Genomic DNA, 17,292 nt, shown 5'->3' with positions numbered 1-17,292 from the left:
ATCGCTTCGTATATCGTGAATTTGATGTTTGGCTTAAGCTCAATACGTGTGGCATTTTGTCCTAGGAAATGGTTTTCGGGATCAGACAAAATCAGAATGTTTTTCTCCACAGAAACTTGATTCTTTCACTTATTGTTGCCCGTCAACCTTCAGCAAGCCTCGCTAGGGTCGTCTTTGGATAGGCAGGTACATCATGGTTAATTGGTGTACCTGTTTAATTAAAGATTGCCAAAAGTTGGCACGATTCTCTTGTTATTATCTGCATAAATTGCGACTATATCTGTGAATATAAGCATTCTAATTGTGATATGCTCCTTAAAGCACTTCTTATTGGTATTAATCATTACGTCAATGACACTAGAATATTTTATGAGATTATGAGATATAAACTCACCGTAATCTTTAGGAACTATTCTCGGGATTTCAGGCAAATCCTGCTGGATTTCAGGCAAATCCTGTTGGAGATTAGAGTCATCTGAGATAAAACCAGGATTAGCAAAATCTGGCATAGCACTATGGCGTTTTAAACTTCGTTTGGAAACGTCGAAAGGCGTTTATTGGAGCATCGAACTGCAAGGAGGACGTTGAAACGCGATCTGCGGAATCGGTTTCAAAAGAATAGCCAAAACTATTTTTAGGCGATTTTTGGTTTTTCAATTTACGGTCCATTTGAGGTTCGCTCTGTGATGATTTTAGAGCCCGCAAGTTGGTTATAACGGAGCCGGCTTCACTAACAGGTCTCGCATGTTCACTTTTATTGAACGACTTGAAAATATTTTGTTCCGTCTCGTAGATTTTAAGTGGGAATTGATTTATTTGCCTTCGCTTCCTGCGGATGCTTCGGATTGTTTGTACTTGTTGAATTAAATGTATTTTGAGAAACGATTTCGCCCGGCTGATTGTATAAATTTTCTGTAAAACTTTGCCTTGACGCATCTCTGTTGTTGTCCACATTTATTCCAACCTGCGCCTCATCATTGTTGCAATGCAAAAAAAAGTGTTTCGACAAAAACCTGTCAAAACCATTTCCAGATTATCAAGCCATACCTTTCTCGCTAATTCCGTCTCACATTTTAATACAAATGTCTCGCCGTTTGTAATCTTGAATTGAAAGGTTTGGTCGTTTTTGTTCACGCTTTTACAAAAACTGTCCGCAGTTATCAGGATTAATTTCGGTTCTTCTGAAGCATTCAAAAATGATTCATGGTTTGTAAATAAACGCAGCGAATTTGATCCAAGGATAGCCCAGTATTTTGTCCACACATGCCGAGATTTTTCTTTCTCGAAAAGCTTCAAAGACCCAGAGTGAAACACTTTTTGTTCACTGTTCATCGCGATGGTGAATTGAATAGGCTTTGTTAATTCTTGCACAGTAAAACCCACGCTTAAGCAAATGATTTGAATATTCAAAGTATTCACTTCCGCATACACGCATCCGCAGTTGTTGTCGATGAAATGTTGGTTACCACAGGAGTTCTGGCTCTGGGGAGATAGGTCAATTAAGGTTAAAATTACCCTGGAAAACATTAACCAGATACTGTAGGAGCTGTGCTGATCGGAAACTTGGCTGTACCAATATTTAATTTGCCTACTTCCACAAATTACCATGTAAGGACTAAGCAGAAGATAAAATTCCTTAATAATTGGTCAATTTCGCCAATCTAAACACTCATAGGGAAAGCCTATACTCGTAACATTTTTGCGGTGTCCGATATCAAAAGTGAAAATCAAAGTATACTGCAAAAATGCGGAAAACCGAGGGATTTTCTGGTGGCAAACGTCTTTGGTGTCAGAGATTACGCAATATCAAGTAACATTATTATGTCATGCATTAGCATATACCACGTGCGCACATGCCACGTGGTTAAAATAAAAATACGTTCGTGTCCAATTCCCGCCACATTGCGCCAATATTTTCAATAATAGAAACTCGATCCTGTATTATAAATTTATATAAAAAATCGTCTCCGTACCTTGTACTTTATACCTTGTACTTGATATTGGGCAATCATCTCTGGAAAAAGTCCTCTTTTGTGCCTTGTATTGAGCATATCGTCATATTTTACCTTGAAATTAATGTAAGTTTTGGATGAACATAATTGTAATGTTGTAATCGGATTTTTCTCAGGTCATTTAAAAGTTTAAACGGTAGTACAAAGTACAACGCTTTTTGTGTTTTTTATATTGATAATTCTGGTCCACACGACACGGTCTTGAAGAGCTCAGTCTTTTTCTCCGAGGGAAGGTTCTCTTTTACATGCTTTGTTGAGCGCGAATAATCTGTACAATGCATCATTATTTCAGATTAAATTTCCCCAAATAATTCCACGATGGATCAAAGTTATCTTCAAGAGCCCTTGGCCACCAACGATCCAGAGCTTTACGAAATCATAAAGAAAGAAAAAACGCGTCAAGTGCGAGGTTTAGAGCTGATTGCTTCAGAAAATTTCACAAGCAAGGCTGTCCTTGAAGCTATGGGTTCCTGCATGCACAATAAATATTCTGAAGGGGAACCTGGTAAACGCTATTATGGAGGAAACCAGTTTATTGATGAAATGGAGATATTGTGTCAGAATAGAGCTCTACAGGTTTACGGGTAAGTTGGAATGTAGGGTAACACTTCTTCACCAAACAACCAGTTGTCCCATGGTCTGGTTAAGGAGATCATTTGTTTGTTTTATCCTTCCTTTTTATCACAGGCTTGATCCAGAAAAATGGGGTGTGAATGTTCAACCATACTCTGGTTCTCCAGCAAATTTTGAAGCATACACTGCGCTTTTGAACCCACATGACCGAATCATGGGGCTGGATCTTCCTGACGGAGGTCATCTCACGCACGGTTTCATGACAGATAAGAAGAGGATTTCTGCCACATCAATTTATTTTGAGTCCATGCCATACAAACTGAACCCAGAAACTGGTTATATTGACTATGAAAAACTGGCTGAGAGTGCAAAGTAAGTTTTGAACGATCTCTTGGGAAGGATAGTACTGTGCTTCGCATGACAGAATTTCTCTTTTATTTAGACTATTTCGTCCAAAGATTATCATCGCTGGTTACAGTGCTTACCCTCGTGATTTGGACTACAAAAAGTTCCGAGAAATCTGCGATAGCGTCAATGCTATCATGCTTGTTGATATGGCCCACTTCAGTGGTCTGGTGGCAGGCGGGGTGATCACCAGCCCTTTTGAACTTGCCGATATTGTCACAACCACAACCCACAAATCATTACGTGGTCCAAGAGCCGGGATGATATTCTACCGTAAAGGTATCAAAGGTTATTCCAAAACTGGCGATCCAATTAAGTATGATTATGGGCCACGCATCAACAGCGCTGTGTTTCCGGCACTCCAGGGTGGTCCACATAACCATGCAATTGCCGCTCTCTGTGTTGCCCTGAAACAGGCACGCCGGCCTGATTTTAAGGAGTATGCACAGCAGATCATAGATAATTGCAAAGCCATGGCCAAAGTCCTGATCTCAAAAGACTACACATTGGTCTCTGGAGGAACGGATAACCATCTTGTGTTGTGGGATCTACGACCGCTTGGAACAGATGGTGCAAAAATGGAGAAAATACTGGAAGAGATTTCAATCACAGGTAAACTATAACTTCTTTCAGGTGATCTATAATGGGACAATCAATGAAGACAAACTTCTTTCATTTCTTTTAGTAAACAAGAATTCTTGTCCTGGTGACAAAAGTGCTCTTCGTCCTGGTGGACTTCGAGTTGGAACACCTGCGCTGACATCAAGGAATTTCAAAGCAAAAGATTTCGAAAAAGTTGCGGAATATCTGCACCAAGGAATTCAACTTGGTCTGGAAATTGTCAAAGCAAGTGGACCCTCTCTAAAAGATTTCATGGCAAGTATGGCTAAGGAAGAATTTGCTGGAAGAATTAAATCATTGAGAGAAGAAATAGAGGAATACAGTGCAAAATATCCCATGCCAGGCCATGAACTTATTTAGGAACTATGTATTTATAAATTATATATTTCTGAAAGACTTACTGTTTATTAACTAGTATGGAAGTAATGGGACAGTTGAGGGACACACATATATATATTAGGCACACAGGCCGTGCAGGTCGCCATGGACTAGGCTGCACTTCCCCCAATTAAGCTTCTAGTTCTAGCGACCGCCCTGGCGAAGGTGCCCTTTTTGTTTCCTGCGTATACCCACTTACACGCGCCCAAATCTTTTTGTAGAGCATAAATATAAACCAAACTAATGGTGTCCTTGAAGCTTTCCCTTCTTATTAACCAAAAGTGCCCCTGGAAACTGGTGAGCCCCCCAATCTCTGTATGCTTCACACCCCTGGCAATTTTTCGAAAAAGTTTGTCTTACATTGTATTGAACATATCGTCATATTTTACCTCGAAATTGATGTAAGTTTGGTATGAAAATAATTGTGAGGTTGTAATCGGATTTTTCTCAGAAGTCGTGTCGTGTGTGTTCTTTGATATGCTAGATTTACATGTAAAACAGCAGTACCAACGCGCAACGCCGTGTGTGTTTATATAATATTGGTAAATACTGGTCCACATTACTAGTTGAATAAAAGCTCAGGAACGAAGACACGGAATAAAATAAAGAAGCGCAGTTGAGTATGCAATATGCAAGATGAACAAACCGTAGGTTAGTGGACTTACGGTATCTCTCGCGTCGAAATTAAAGCAATTTTTTGCTCGTTTGTCTTGTAATCCCCCGATGTTAGGGTCTCTTGCATTTACTGCATACTTTATATATCGCCCGAATACAAGTTTATAAAATGAAACTGACATTCGTAAATCACCCACACCCTCCTGTAAACACCACATATTCTGTACAAACAGTACAATCATAGACAGCACACTGGCGGATGGTTTTATTCGAAGTAAAAATGCACACTTTGATGATGAAATTTACGCATATCTCATTTATTTACATACACTTAAAACACTTAAACCTGCAACACTCACAAGTTTTTCAGACACGCAAATTGCTCGTTGTAACTTACAACGGGCAATTTGCGTGTCTGACAAGGCAATGTAGGTCTTACTCGCATAATAAATATATCCTATGTAAATAAACCACATATTTGTGAATTTCATCAGTGCACATTTTTACTTCAAATAAAATCATTCGCCATTGCCATTGGGTTCCTATAGTACAATGCACTCAATATTTAGACTAGATTACCCCAAATAATTCCACGATGGATCAAAGTTATCTTCAAGAGCCCTTGGCCAGCAACGATCCAGAGGTTTACGAAATCATAAAGATAGAAAAAACGCGTCAAGTGCGAGGTTTAGAGCTGATTGCTTCAGAAAATTTCACAAGCAAGGCTGTCCTTGAAGCTATGGGTTCCTGCATGCACAATAAATATTATAGATATTATAAAGGAACCCAGTTTGATGAATTAGAAGCATTGTGTCAGAATAGAGCTCTACAGGTTTTCAGGTAAGTTGAAATGTAGGGTAGCACTTCTCCACCATGCAAACAGCCAGTTTGCAATCATCTGGTAAGAAGAGATAATTTATTTATTTAATCCTTCTTTTTACCACAGGCTTGATCCAGAAAAATGGGGTGTGAATGTTCAACCATACTCTGGTTCTCCAGCGAATTTTGAAGCATACACTGCGCTTTTGAACCCACATGACCGAATCATGGGGCTGGATCTTCCTGACGGAGGTCATCTCACCCATGGTTTTATGACAGACAAGAAGAGGATTTCTGCCACATCAATTTATTTTGAGTCCATGCCATACAAACTGAACCCAGAAACTGGTTATATTGACTATGAAAAACTGGCTGAGAGTGCAAAGTAAGTTTTGAACGATCTCTTGGGAAGGATAGGACTGTGCTTCGCATGACAGAATTTCTCTTTTATTTAGACTATTTCGTCCAAAGATTATCATTGCTGGTTACAGTGCTTACCCTCGTGATTTGGACTACAAGAAATTCAGAGAAATCTGCGATAGCGTCAACGCTATCTTGCTTGTAGATATGGCTCACTTTAGTGGTCTGGTGGCAGGTGGGGTGATCACCAGCCCTTTTGAACTTGCCGATATTGTCACAACTACGACCCACAAATCATTACGTGGTCCAAGAGCCGGGATGATATTCTACCGTAAAGGCATTAAATGTTATTCCAAAACTGGCGATCTAATTGAGTACGATTATGAGCCACGAGTCAACAACGCCGTGTTTCCGGCACTCCAGGGTGGTCCACATAACCATGCAATTGCAGCTCTCTGTGTTGCCCTGAAACAGGCACGCCGGCCTGATTTTAAGGAGTATGCACAGCAGGTCATAGATAATTGCAAAGCCATGGCCAAAGTCCTGATCTCAAAAGGTTATATGCTGGCCTCTGGAGGAACAGATAACCATCTTGTGTTGTTGGACCTTCGACCACTTGGAATAGATGGTTTAAAAATGGAGAAAATGCTGGAAGAGATTTCAATCACAGGTAAACTATAACTTCTGTCAGGTGATCTATAATTGGACAATCAATGAAGACAAACTTCTTTCATTTCTTTTAGTAAACAAGAATTCTTGTCCAGGTGACAAAAGTGCTCTTCGTCCTGGTGGAATTCGAGTTGGAACACCTGCGCTGACATCAAGGAATTTCAAAGCAAAAGATTTCGAAAAAGTTGCAGAATATCTGCACCAAGGAATTCAACTTGGTCTGGAAATTGTCAAAGCAAGTGGACCTTCTCTTAAAGATTTCATTGCAAGTATGGCTAAGGAAGAATTTGCTGCAAGAATTAAATCATTGAGAGAAGAAATAGAGGAATACAGTGCAAAATATCCCATGCCAGGCCATGAACTTATTTAGGAACTATGTATTTATAAATTATATATTCCTGAAAGACTTACTGTTTATTAATTAGTATGGAAGTAATGGAACACACTTGGATATATGGTTAAAGGATGTTCAATGTAAATTTTAAAAAAAATTGTGGTTTATTCATTAAGAAAGATTTGTCAAGCACAAACACAAGCCTACCTTGCATAATAACTTTTCTCCTTCACTTGACATGATGCTGATGATAACCTTTCAACATGAGAGTTAACCAAAAGAGTTCTTTCATTTCATATTCTCTTTAAAAAAACTTATAGTCATGACAAAAAACCAGGAGTCTTGTCTTATAAAATCTTTGGATTAAAATGCATTCAGTATTTACAATTTTTTATGTAAACTATTCTATGAATGGGACCTGTGCTGCTATGGTATCTAATAGCATGAACAGTTGCATATTCGATTTCACTTCCATCAGAACATAGGCAATCCAGAAATGTTTCGTTCTCGTGGCGCTCACGCGTGTAATAATAATAAACCAATACTAATAGAGCGAGTAGACTCGCGTACACGCGTGAGCGCCACGAGAACGAAGACATTTCTGGGAACGAGGTTGATTTCTAGACTGCCTATGAGCGATCCCATCATGCACTGTGATTTAAAAATGGTGAGACTTGGGTAAACTGTACAGATTGGTTCATTGGCGTCATTTTCCGCTATTCCCGAGATCAGTTCGTTTTTACGATGGTCACATCATGATTCTTTGTCTCGTTTGCGAAGTTCTTTTAAAATTAGGTAGAAAATTTTCTTCTATGCGGAAATCATGACTGTATAAAAGGGAACAGGGCAGCCGCGATACCCAGGGCTAAAAACTATGTCGTCTTCACGTCATTTTTGGCGTCGAATAAACTATTTTTCTAGTAACTCTGGATGATATTCCATAATCATCATTAATATACTGTCTGTGTACGCTCGTAACCTGTGGTTTAATGTCTCCTGTTCCCGAAGAGCCTTCAGCACATCCTCCTTGTCAGCGGTTAATAGTTCGTCAGCTAATGATGTGTTCTAAAGACAGGGGATTTCGATGAGCTTCAGATATGAATTTACTTTAAGCTACAGTTGAGACATACCTTTTCAAGAAGACATTTTCCTTGCTGGATTAGTTGAACCTTCAATTCATCTCTGCTTTGAACCAAGTCAGCATTTTCCTGCAAAGTGAAGTTAGAATGTAAATTCATTAGAACCAGTGAATTCCTGGATTTGCTGATTCAGTTTCAAGCTGTTCTTCCTAAAGGTCGAGTAAGGATCATCTCTTATTGATCCAGTGTTACAACAGGAGAAAACCTAAACTAAACTAACTCTATTTATACTGGATAGCTCTATCAGTTCTAAACTGTTCTTCCTAGAGGTCCAGTAAGGATCATCTCTTATTGATCCAGTGTTACAACAGGAGAAAACCTAAACTAAACAAACTTTATTTATACTGGATAGTTCTATCAGTTCTAAACTGTTCTTCCTAGAGGTCCAGTAAGGATCATCTCTTATTGATCCAGTGTTACTACAGGAGGAAACCTAAACTAAACTAACTTTATTTATACTGGATAACTCTATCAGTTCTAAACTGTTCTTCCTAGAGATCCAGTAAGGATTATCTCTTATTGATCCAGTGTTACTACAGGAGAAAACCTAAACTAAACTGACTTTATTTATACTATCAGTTCTAAACTGTTCTTCCTCGTATACCGACCTTCTGCAGAGCTCTGAGTTGATCTTCAAGATCTCCTTTTTCCGCAGCGACGCTGACGAAATCTGGTAAACGGGACTCCGCAGCTTTCTTGAAATTTCTTAATTCATCTATACGACTTTGGTACTCGACTATTTCCTTTGGGAAAAATAACATAGAATTAGCGGAAACCTCTCGATAAAGAAGGAATCTGTTCATGTCTGAAAGCCCCACCATACCTGAGTGTGGCCGAGTCTTTCCTCTTCAAATTTCGTTCTCTCAGAGCGAAGCTTCTCATCAAGTTCTTCAATTACGCGATCTTTTTCACTCAATTTGTATTCCAAGTTTTCTAGCTTTTCCTCAAGATTTCGTTTTTCCTACAGGCGGATATTTCACATGAGAAGAATTAAGGTGTTAATAAAATCATTGCTACCGTCTTTCGTGGTCAATGGATTCAATCTTATTCATAACAACGACTGAATGCGAGTGAGGGAAACAAACCTGTAGACATATTTCTAATTCACGTCTTAACATTGGATCAACTTGTTTCAACTGAGTAATTTCTTCGTCTGCTTCATTGAGCCTGAAAAACAGGAAATTGAGCATTCCAACAACGAAAATTAGAGTTTCCTAGACTACTTAGAAATTGAAAGATATCAGGTTGAATGAAAACCTACTTGTTTTGAAGTCGTTCAAGTCTTTCTTCACTTTCTCGCTCTAGTTTTGCCTGGGGAAAAACGTTGTGATGGTCAGGGTTATTACTTCAAAGCGCCCAATAAGGAGGTAATCTCGTCATTTCTAAGCACAAGTTTTCCAAGTACTATATCAACTTACCAAAGCAGCGTTATATTTTCTAGATTCGTTCGCAACTTTTTCATCAGTTGAGATTTTTTGCTGCTCCAACAACTCCTCGAGAGCATTTATTCTGGAAGAAACAAAACGTTTAAAATGAAACAGAACTTGCAACAATGAATAGCGACAGATGAAATTGTAGGTATATAAGAGATTATATATAATAAAACTGTCTGATTCCTCAAGGAGAATGCGAGCATTTCCAAGTGACGGACGTGAGAGTGTCAATATTTTCAATGTTAATATATCGCGATTAGTAAAGTTTGATTTTGGCACACAAAGATTAATGCAGACTATTTCACATCAACCACTCGTCGTCGTCGTAGCGACAAGCCATTACTAAATGTAAACTAGGCTCAGTCAGTCAGATTTCATTGAAATGCATCGGTCATTAACGAAACATTTGGCCATTCTTTATTGTGCTTTTACACATGGAGTGATATTTTGTGTCAAAGAATCGAGTCATAGTTATTCCCGTAAATATAATGCTATATGCCACAGTGAGTTTGAAAATAACATATTGTATTCCAAGATAGTATCCTATGAGTTAGATATATATTCTTTGACATGGAAACAGCATTTGTGATAGGTTTCAGCGCTGCATGTCAGAAAGTCGTAACAAACGCCATATTCAAAAGGAAAGGTCTAAAATATTTCATGTTGGATAAAAATGGAATGAAAATCGTAATCATCCGTAGACAGTTATCTCGAATACTCCAGCGCGCTATAGATTCACACGGTAACTGCGAAGCACTGAATCACACAAGAATCATGTGAACTCTCAGAATACAAGTTATTTTCATTGCAAAATAAAAAAATACAGACTGGACACAGTCTAAAAAGTCATCATCTCCCGGCCGTGTACAATATAAAAATCAATCAGGTTTTTGTCGCCACTCACAATTCAACCTCATGCAAATTACTCGAAGACGAAGGCTACAGATAGGAACCGCGCGCGTTCGGTGGCCTGTTATTGGAATTGGCTAATTTCGAACGGAAAATAGCCCATGTTTAACCCAAGATAACTTTATAACTAAAGGCTATTTTGATTTAATTTTTTCTTGTGTTTGTTAAAGAAGGATAGATCTAAAACACAAGGCAATTTTAAAAGTCCAACAAGCTCAAACAAGAATTTAATTTGCAATGGAATAAGTTGAATTTTGAGTATCGCGACGCCATCGAGATCATGCGGCACCGGCGTGCGACGATGACATGTCGTGTTCAAACGTAAATCCGGAGTGATCTCTGGGGTCATATGGGACAATATTGGTATCAAAAGAAAGAGGAGAACCTCAGCTATCCACCAATGTCCTATTCTTTCGAGTTTTTGACTTGGAAAGATTATTTCATGCGAAAAACAAGACTTTTTTGTGTTTTTAAACATTTTCTGGTGCGAAATGTCAGAAGAATCAGGTAAATTCGAAATATTTAGACTTTAAGCTTTCATTTGATGTGTATATTTTAGTATTAGAAAGCGGAGATCACTCCGGATTTAAATTTGAATTTTATAGAAATCCGAACGAATTTCGCCACGCCATTGAGCACTGTGAAAGAAGCATTATGTGAAAATTGTCGCAACTTTAACGACGACGATTTGCGTTTGCTTATTTGGAAATGGGGCGAAGCCTGGCTGGAAAGGTGAGAATAAAATTTGTTTTAAATTGTTGTCGAAAATATTTGAAATCAGTAGTTGTATCGAGGGTAACTAAGGTGACATGGTTAAAAAAAGCCTTCTTATACTGGACAATGACATCATCCCACCTAAATATATAAGCAACCTGAAGCGAAAAGTTATAAGAGTAATTGAGAAATGTCCAGATGGTAGGTGCAGCATTGGTAAACAGTATTTCATTCGGCATTGGTGAAGAATGTGAAAAGTATGGTATAACTGCTGAAATGCTAATTAATTTGCTGGGAGGTGATGCAAACCAGGCTAAGAATAGTTTAGATTCATCAGTCATGATAACTAATAAATTAGTTGTATAGTTAAATGATTACAGGGAAAATTAAGATTAATTAACCTAGAGTACTCTGCTAACATGGTTGTTATGTATAAAAAATGAGAATGAAGATGTTGACTTAAAAGTATTCCATTCTGCTGTTGATCATGTTAATGAGTGGAAGCATAACCTAATGAGAAATACAGGTGAAAATGCATGTGAAGAGTTTTTAACCCAAATATTTAAGTTCCCTAAGAAGGATAACTGGCACTGTAACACGAAATATGCCCAATTTTGCGTGGCATGAAAGGACATTACTCATTAGTAGACATTACTAGTTTCTTCAAAATTCACTTTTTAAATGGGCAGATTTTAGAATGTTTTAAAATAATTTTAATTAATTCATGTTTATTGTTCTATTCTTAGTATTCATCCCTATCATACTGTATAACATGGTCATGGATTGAAAGTGTTAATGGCTTCAATTTTATGGATCCTTAGGCTTAGCCTGAATCAGTAAATGAGTCACAAGAACAGTATGTAGGAAAATGTATCTGTTGATAAGCAGTCCAGTTTCATGTACATAGTCCAGCAGTTTTTATGTCCAAATCTTTGAAAGGTATTATTATTATTATTATTTGTAAAAATAATTATTTTCCTATGTGAAATGCCTAAAATAAATAGATTCACAATAATGTGACGTCATCTGTGACGTCATGGATCCGTTGTGTTGTCATGGAAACAGGCATGTGGAGTTCATTCCGAATTTTTTAGTGCTTAAAGTAACAAAATTGTTGAAATATTTCATTATAATGCTCAGGATAGGAATATAGTAATACAAGGTTACTATAAACTGTAAACTTACAATGACGTCGTTGTGACGTCATCAAGTTTTCATGGTAACACAATTTTGTAACATTGTTTGAACAATTATGACAACATTGATGTATATAAGTCATAAATTATCTACTTGCACTTCTCGTAAGCTTTTTTGTCATTTAATGACGTCATAATCGTTGCCATGGCAACGATAAGTGTCCGATTGTTACATCGTATTGTGTCTTTACATACAACCAGTCGACTCTGAAAATTTCGTGGTGATTGGATAAAAATTCTAGAAGTTATACCCTTTTATGTTAAAAAAATAGTTTAAAGTCGCGCATTTTGGTGCCATGTTAAACACCTAGTTGTAACACCTTTACACCTACGCATCTTCCAAAATTTGGCCTAAAATTCCGACCTTTAAACTGTCATAACTTTTGATTGCCTTAACCGATTTTGATGAAACAAACACCAAAATGTTTCAAATGACGAGATGAATCAAACTAGCGTATTTGCAGAGCCCCCCTGTAAATTTAATTTTTTCACTGTTATCCCTACTACAGACATAGCCAGATATCAAAGAATCGAACAATCCATTAATGAAATATAAATCTCACCTCGTTTTTTATCCCCTACTCGTTCAAATTGACATTTTTCACTTGTTTCGAGAAACTTAAAAATCAATGTCTGGCTATATTCGCCTTTCCACAGACAATGTTCCAATACTGAATTATATTTCAGCGTTCCTTTCAGAGACCCGCAGGTGATGTTTTGTTTGTTATGTAAATTAGTTGAAGTTTTTTCAATGCATCTTTAAGGAAGCTGTGAGTTTTCGACCGGAAATGCTGATACCAGAGCAACAAGTGGGCAAATACGAAGCCACTTCAAAGCAATAGATTAAGACAATCAATAACGTTTAAGAACGGCTCGACTGTGGTTAAATATATATTGCTCTGGCACGCGACCCTTTAGTTTTACAAAACACTAAATTCAAGACTGTCTAGGCAGTTTTGTATAATATAGGACAGCATAGGTTGGTGAGTGGTCAAATTTCAGACGTGTCACGGAACTGGGAGAAAACCCGGAACTTTTACCAAAACATCATCTTTTTTTACTAAGGCTGCTATCTGTGTCTCTGACACAATTGCTACGGTCGCATTAAATGATAGAGGCGTACCCAAAAGAAACACGCTTCATTTGATTTTATTTCAAAAGAAAATGTTACTTTCTTTTAGAAGAAGGCCACAGCTGTCTGATATTTTTTCACAACAAGAAAATAAAATATTCACAAGATTCCAAAAATAATTATAGGTTGGACTGTTTAATGTTGGCTTGGTTACGTGCTAATATTTATAGTCTTTTGTTGGCACGCCATTTATAAACCATTCTTGCGTGTGTGAATAGGAAATATGATTAATTATTTTATTGACTTTTAAATTGTGAGTTTTTTTTTGACAAATAGTATTGTTTGCGAATTCCTGTGCGCAATGTCGCAATATCAATCATCGTTGATTGTCGAGGAAATTAGTGGTCGAGAAACCTTTGACTTTGGCATGAAATCAGTTATTTAACTACAAAGACGATATTTTTTACCAACCTTTCTGTCAAAGTTTTGTTATCCTGTTTCATCTTGTTATGTTTATTGAGGTTGATTGAATTATCCTCTTGTAAAGTCGTTACCTCAGATGTTAAACGGAATATCTGTAGGTACAAAATAGCTTTATCAGTTCCAAACTGTTCTTCCTATAGGTCCTGTAGGGATAATCTCTTATTGATCCAGTGTTACTACAGGAGGAAACCTAAACTAAACTAACTTTATTTATACTGGATAGCTCTATCAGTTCTAAACTGCTCTTCTTAGAGGTCCAGTAAGGATCATTCACGTAAGGATCATTCACGTAAGGATCATTCACGTAAGGATCATCTCTTATTGATCCAGTGTTACTACAGGAGGAAACTTGGGTTTCATATGACCATATTTCACATAATTCAATTTAAATAAGTCAATCTTAGGTAAAGGTACAATGAACATATATTTCCTAACCTTATCTGATAACGTGCTCAAATTAGCTTCATTGTCAGAGATTGCCTTTTCAAAATCATCGTAACTTCTGTGAGGACTTGTGTTTAGTGAATGTGACATGAAGTTGTTGTTCCTGTGAAAAAATAGGATACATTAGTTGAATCTGGTATGTTTACCATCATATCACTAATATCACAAACCACATTATTCATCACCATCATTATCTGTCATCACAACTACCATCATCCACAATCATGACCATCACCTGATACCACCGACACCTTCATCCCTAGTTGCAAGCAGAATCACCACTATACTATCGCCTGTCACCACAACCACCATCATCCACCATTGCAAACATTGTCTGTCACAACCACTACCATCATCGCTCCCCACTATCACTACTGGTCAATACTGCCAACACTACAGTACCATCATCTGTTACCACCTCTACCATCATTACCAGTCACCAACACCATGCAAGACACCACCATGCACTATTACCACAACGATCACTTACTTTCTTCTAAGCTTTCCATGCTTCCTTTTCATAGTTGGTGTACTTGAAATAGGACCCAGACTGACATCCTCAATAACCTCACTAAACCCATTATATCCACCATTATCAGACTGATACTCGCTAGTCTCACTCAAACTTTCATCTAACACATTACGTGCCATCAACCTTTGAGAAAGCGGTGGCTCTTTCTTTTTAAGATTTCCTTTCGGTGGATATGTTGAATATATTCCATTCCTTTGAAAACCAGACCCAGGATTAAGATATTCTTCTGCTAAACTTTCTTCATCAAAGTCTCCGTTGTAATCATTTGTAGATGCAGTACTGTGTGAACAAAGATCTGCCTGAAACATAATGAAAATACAAATTAAATGAAATTGATCAATATTTATATAAATTAACAGCCTCTCTGTATACCTCCAGTTCGTCATCATGATCTTTTTCAGTCTGTTTATCTTTCAGGTTGTTATTATCATGGTCAAAATCACCATGATCATTATTAGCAACTGAAAAGATAAGATACTCATTTAAACTGTATACAATTAAAATTACAGCTATATATGCAGTGGCCACAAGTGCATGGTAATTGTGATGAGGGTTGATTGCAATGGTTGTGACTGGTGAACAAATGATAGAAACTCTTAATTGTGATTATGGTAGATTAGGATGTACCCTGGGAATGATGATCTTGACCAGTGATTGTGCTAATGGTGAATTATCATGACAGTAGTTTGGGTTAATGGTACCCTGTTTTCGGTTATATAACAGCATCATAGTGACCTGTGACTGTGATGATAGAAGATTGAGATTATGGTACACGGAAAATGATGAGGATGACAAGTGATTGTGATTGCATGTTACTCTTGTATCCAACATAGTTGAACTTTACTGTCCATGCTTGTTAAAATACATGTCAATATAACTATATACCCATGAACTCCTTGACTCCATCGCAAAAGTGATCAAAAGATATTGAACCATTTTCATTTGGATCTAAGAATCCAATCATACTAGCAATATCCTAGAAAAATGACAGAAAAACACCTGAAGTTATATTGAAAAATTACAGATTGATCATATGGCATAACACCTTCCTCCACCTATGAACCTTGTGTCACTATACCATGGCTGCACAAACTCTAAATGTAACCAAGATGAAGACTGGCAAGATGGTAGCCCTCAGGGTAAAATGGCTGTACAAGACTAACCACAACCTTTGTAAATTGTAGTCCATCAGGATAAAGTATTGGACCAGGGTCAAATGTCAATCTTCTCAATTCTCATGTGCCTTATATGCCAGTTAAAATGACCTAATATTTTTGACACATTCAGCACACAACAGGAGGGACATTTGTAGACAGAATATGTATTCTATGCCAGGCAAAATAAACCTTATTTAACTTAGGGTTACTCATCCACTACTTCAGAACAATTCATAGTTGCTCATATTCTTCTGTGTATAATATTAAACAGCAGGTAATCAAGTATTTGCGATGAAACAGCTTGAACCTTTTAGCCAATATACAAAGACTCTTTCAAAGTGGATAATCCAGGTTTTATTTATGACATTCTCGCATGCTTTTATTTTTAGCAATTTAATGAACCTTATCTTTTCCGAAATCCTAACAGGGTCAATCAACGTCTTTAATAAAACGTGAGGCCTTGGAGTCGCAAATCAAATATTTTGTCTAAATAAACTCAAATATTTAATATGAAAGGGATTAAAGTTCGTTGATTTGCCTTTTCGTGTCGGGACGAAACAATACACGGATGTAAATAACACCGCTTAGACTGAAAACTGATCTTTTTAATTTGCTCTAAAACATAAAATGATACGTAACCTCATCTCAACCTAACCGAGTTGACCCCAAATAGACGGCTTCTTCGGCAGATTAATATAACAGTATAAAACTTCACCTGAAAACTACAGTAGAGAACGCACTACCATTGCATATCTACTTGTAAACTACACCGAGTACTCAACGAGAATGATCCAAAATATAGACTATCGTGTTAGAGAATCAGTTTAGTTTCATTGAGATGTTATAACTCCGATATAAGCTATCGGATTCATGAAATATTTAAGAATAAACACCAAGTCCTCACGAATTAGAGCCCCACAGATTACAATCAGACCACAAATAAATGGGCAGATATGTGGCGTTTTGGAGTATATTTAACAAATCCAACCCAATCCAATAAACAATAGGATCATTTCCAATGCTTGGAAATTTATTTCAGGCGATACAAAAGGCTAAACATTTAGTTTTCGCCATGGGAATTGTTTTTTTGTATTGTTTACCTCGCTCGCGATGTCCGTATGCTGTTGAATGAGCCGTAAAAGGTCTTTCGTCTTAACGAATCCGTCTCCATTTTGATCACAGGCGTCAAAAACGGGCTTCAGAGAGCCCATCGTATCCCCGATTATTTCCATGGTTTAGTTTTCCGACACATTTCACTTTCGAACGCGCAGAAACATCGTAATATTGACAGAAATTCACATGCAAATTATTGGTAATTAGAATTCGCAACATACATATGTTCCTAGGGTAATAAATCCCCCACAGGGTGGGGAGGGAAATACACGGTGTTGCTAAGCGCCTATACCGGAACATGAAGTGTCTCAAGT

At 37.5% G+C, this 17,292-nt stretch overlaps 3 protein-coding genes and 2 long non-coding RNA genes across 5 annotated transcripts; 3 read left to right on the top strand and 2 right to left on the bottom strand.

Annotated features, from left to right (window-relative positions):
* Positions 1-10: 10 nt before the first annotated feature.
* On the bottom strand, positions 11-7,299 carry LOC114539435. Its single transcript, XR_003688883.1, has 4 exons — positions 6,994-7,299; positions 1,974-2,066; positions 395-1,482; positions 11-210 (listed from the first exon to the last, which is right to left on the bottom strand). It is a non-coding gene; the product is annotated as an uncharacterized LOC114539435 (long non-coding RNA).
* On the top strand, positions 1,987-3,991 carry LOC114539432 (serine hydroxymethyltransferase, mitochondrial-like). Its single transcript, XM_028560061.1, has 5 exons — positions 1,987-2,078; positions 2,305-2,596; positions 2,700-2,957; positions 3,028-3,602; positions 3,676-3,991. Exons 2-5 carry the CDS (start codon positions 2,331-2,333, stop codon positions 3,969-3,971), a joined length of 1,395 nt encoding a protein of 464 aa, XP_028415862.1. The 5' UTR covers positions 1,987-2,078; positions 2,305-2,330; the 3' UTR covers positions 3,972-3,991.
* LOC114539433 (serine hydroxymethyltransferase, mitochondrial-like) lies at positions 4,551-6,858 on the top strand. Its single transcript, XM_028560062.1, has 5 exons — positions 4,551-4,640; positions 5,174-5,444; positions 5,551-5,808; positions 5,879-6,453; positions 6,527-6,858. The coding sequence occupies exons 2-5, from the start codon at positions 5,200-5,202 to the stop codon at positions 6,820-6,822; spliced, it is 1,374 nt and encodes a 457-aa protein (XP_028415863.1). The 5' UTR covers positions 4,551-4,640; positions 5,174-5,199; the 3' UTR covers positions 6,823-6,858.
* Positions 7,300-7,306: 7 nt separating the features above from the next.
* Positions 7,307-17,182, bottom strand: LOC114539431 (rab11 family-interacting protein 3-like). The gene is made up of 13 exons (XM_028560060.1): positions 16,966-17,182; positions 15,594-15,684; positions 15,081-15,169; positions 14,667-15,007; positions 14,168-14,279; positions 13,721-13,824; positions 9,344-9,434; positions 9,187-9,236; positions 9,011-9,092; positions 8,749-8,886; positions 8,534-8,668; positions 7,917-7,994; positions 7,307-7,851 (listed from the first exon to the last, which is right to left on the bottom strand). Exons 1-13 carry the CDS (start codon positions 17,095-17,097, stop codon positions 7,696-7,698), a joined length of 1,599 nt encoding a protein of 532 aa, XP_028415861.1. The 5' UTR covers positions 17,098-17,182; the 3' UTR covers positions 7,307-7,695.
* On the top strand, positions 10,589-12,248 carry LOC114539434. The gene is made up of 3 exons (XR_003688882.1): positions 10,589-10,774; positions 10,873-10,999; positions 11,728-12,248. It is a non-coding gene; the product is annotated as an uncharacterized LOC114539434 (long non-coding RNA).
* Positions 17,183-17,292: the final 110 nt, after the last annotated feature.

The sequence above is a fragment of the Dendronephthya gigantea genome, unplaced genomic scaffold (genome assembly GCF_004324835.1).
Source record: "Dendronephthya gigantea isolate DGI-Jeju-01 unplaced genomic scaffold, DenGig_1.0 000203F, whole genome shotgun sequence".
Classification (NCBI taxonomy): Eukaryota; Metazoa; Cnidaria; class Anthozoa; order Malacalcyonacea; family Nephtheidae; genus Dendronephthya; species Dendronephthya gigantea.
The sequence above is the reverse complement of the archived record's forward strand: the minus strand, read 5'-3'. Positions and strand labels throughout refer to the sequence as shown.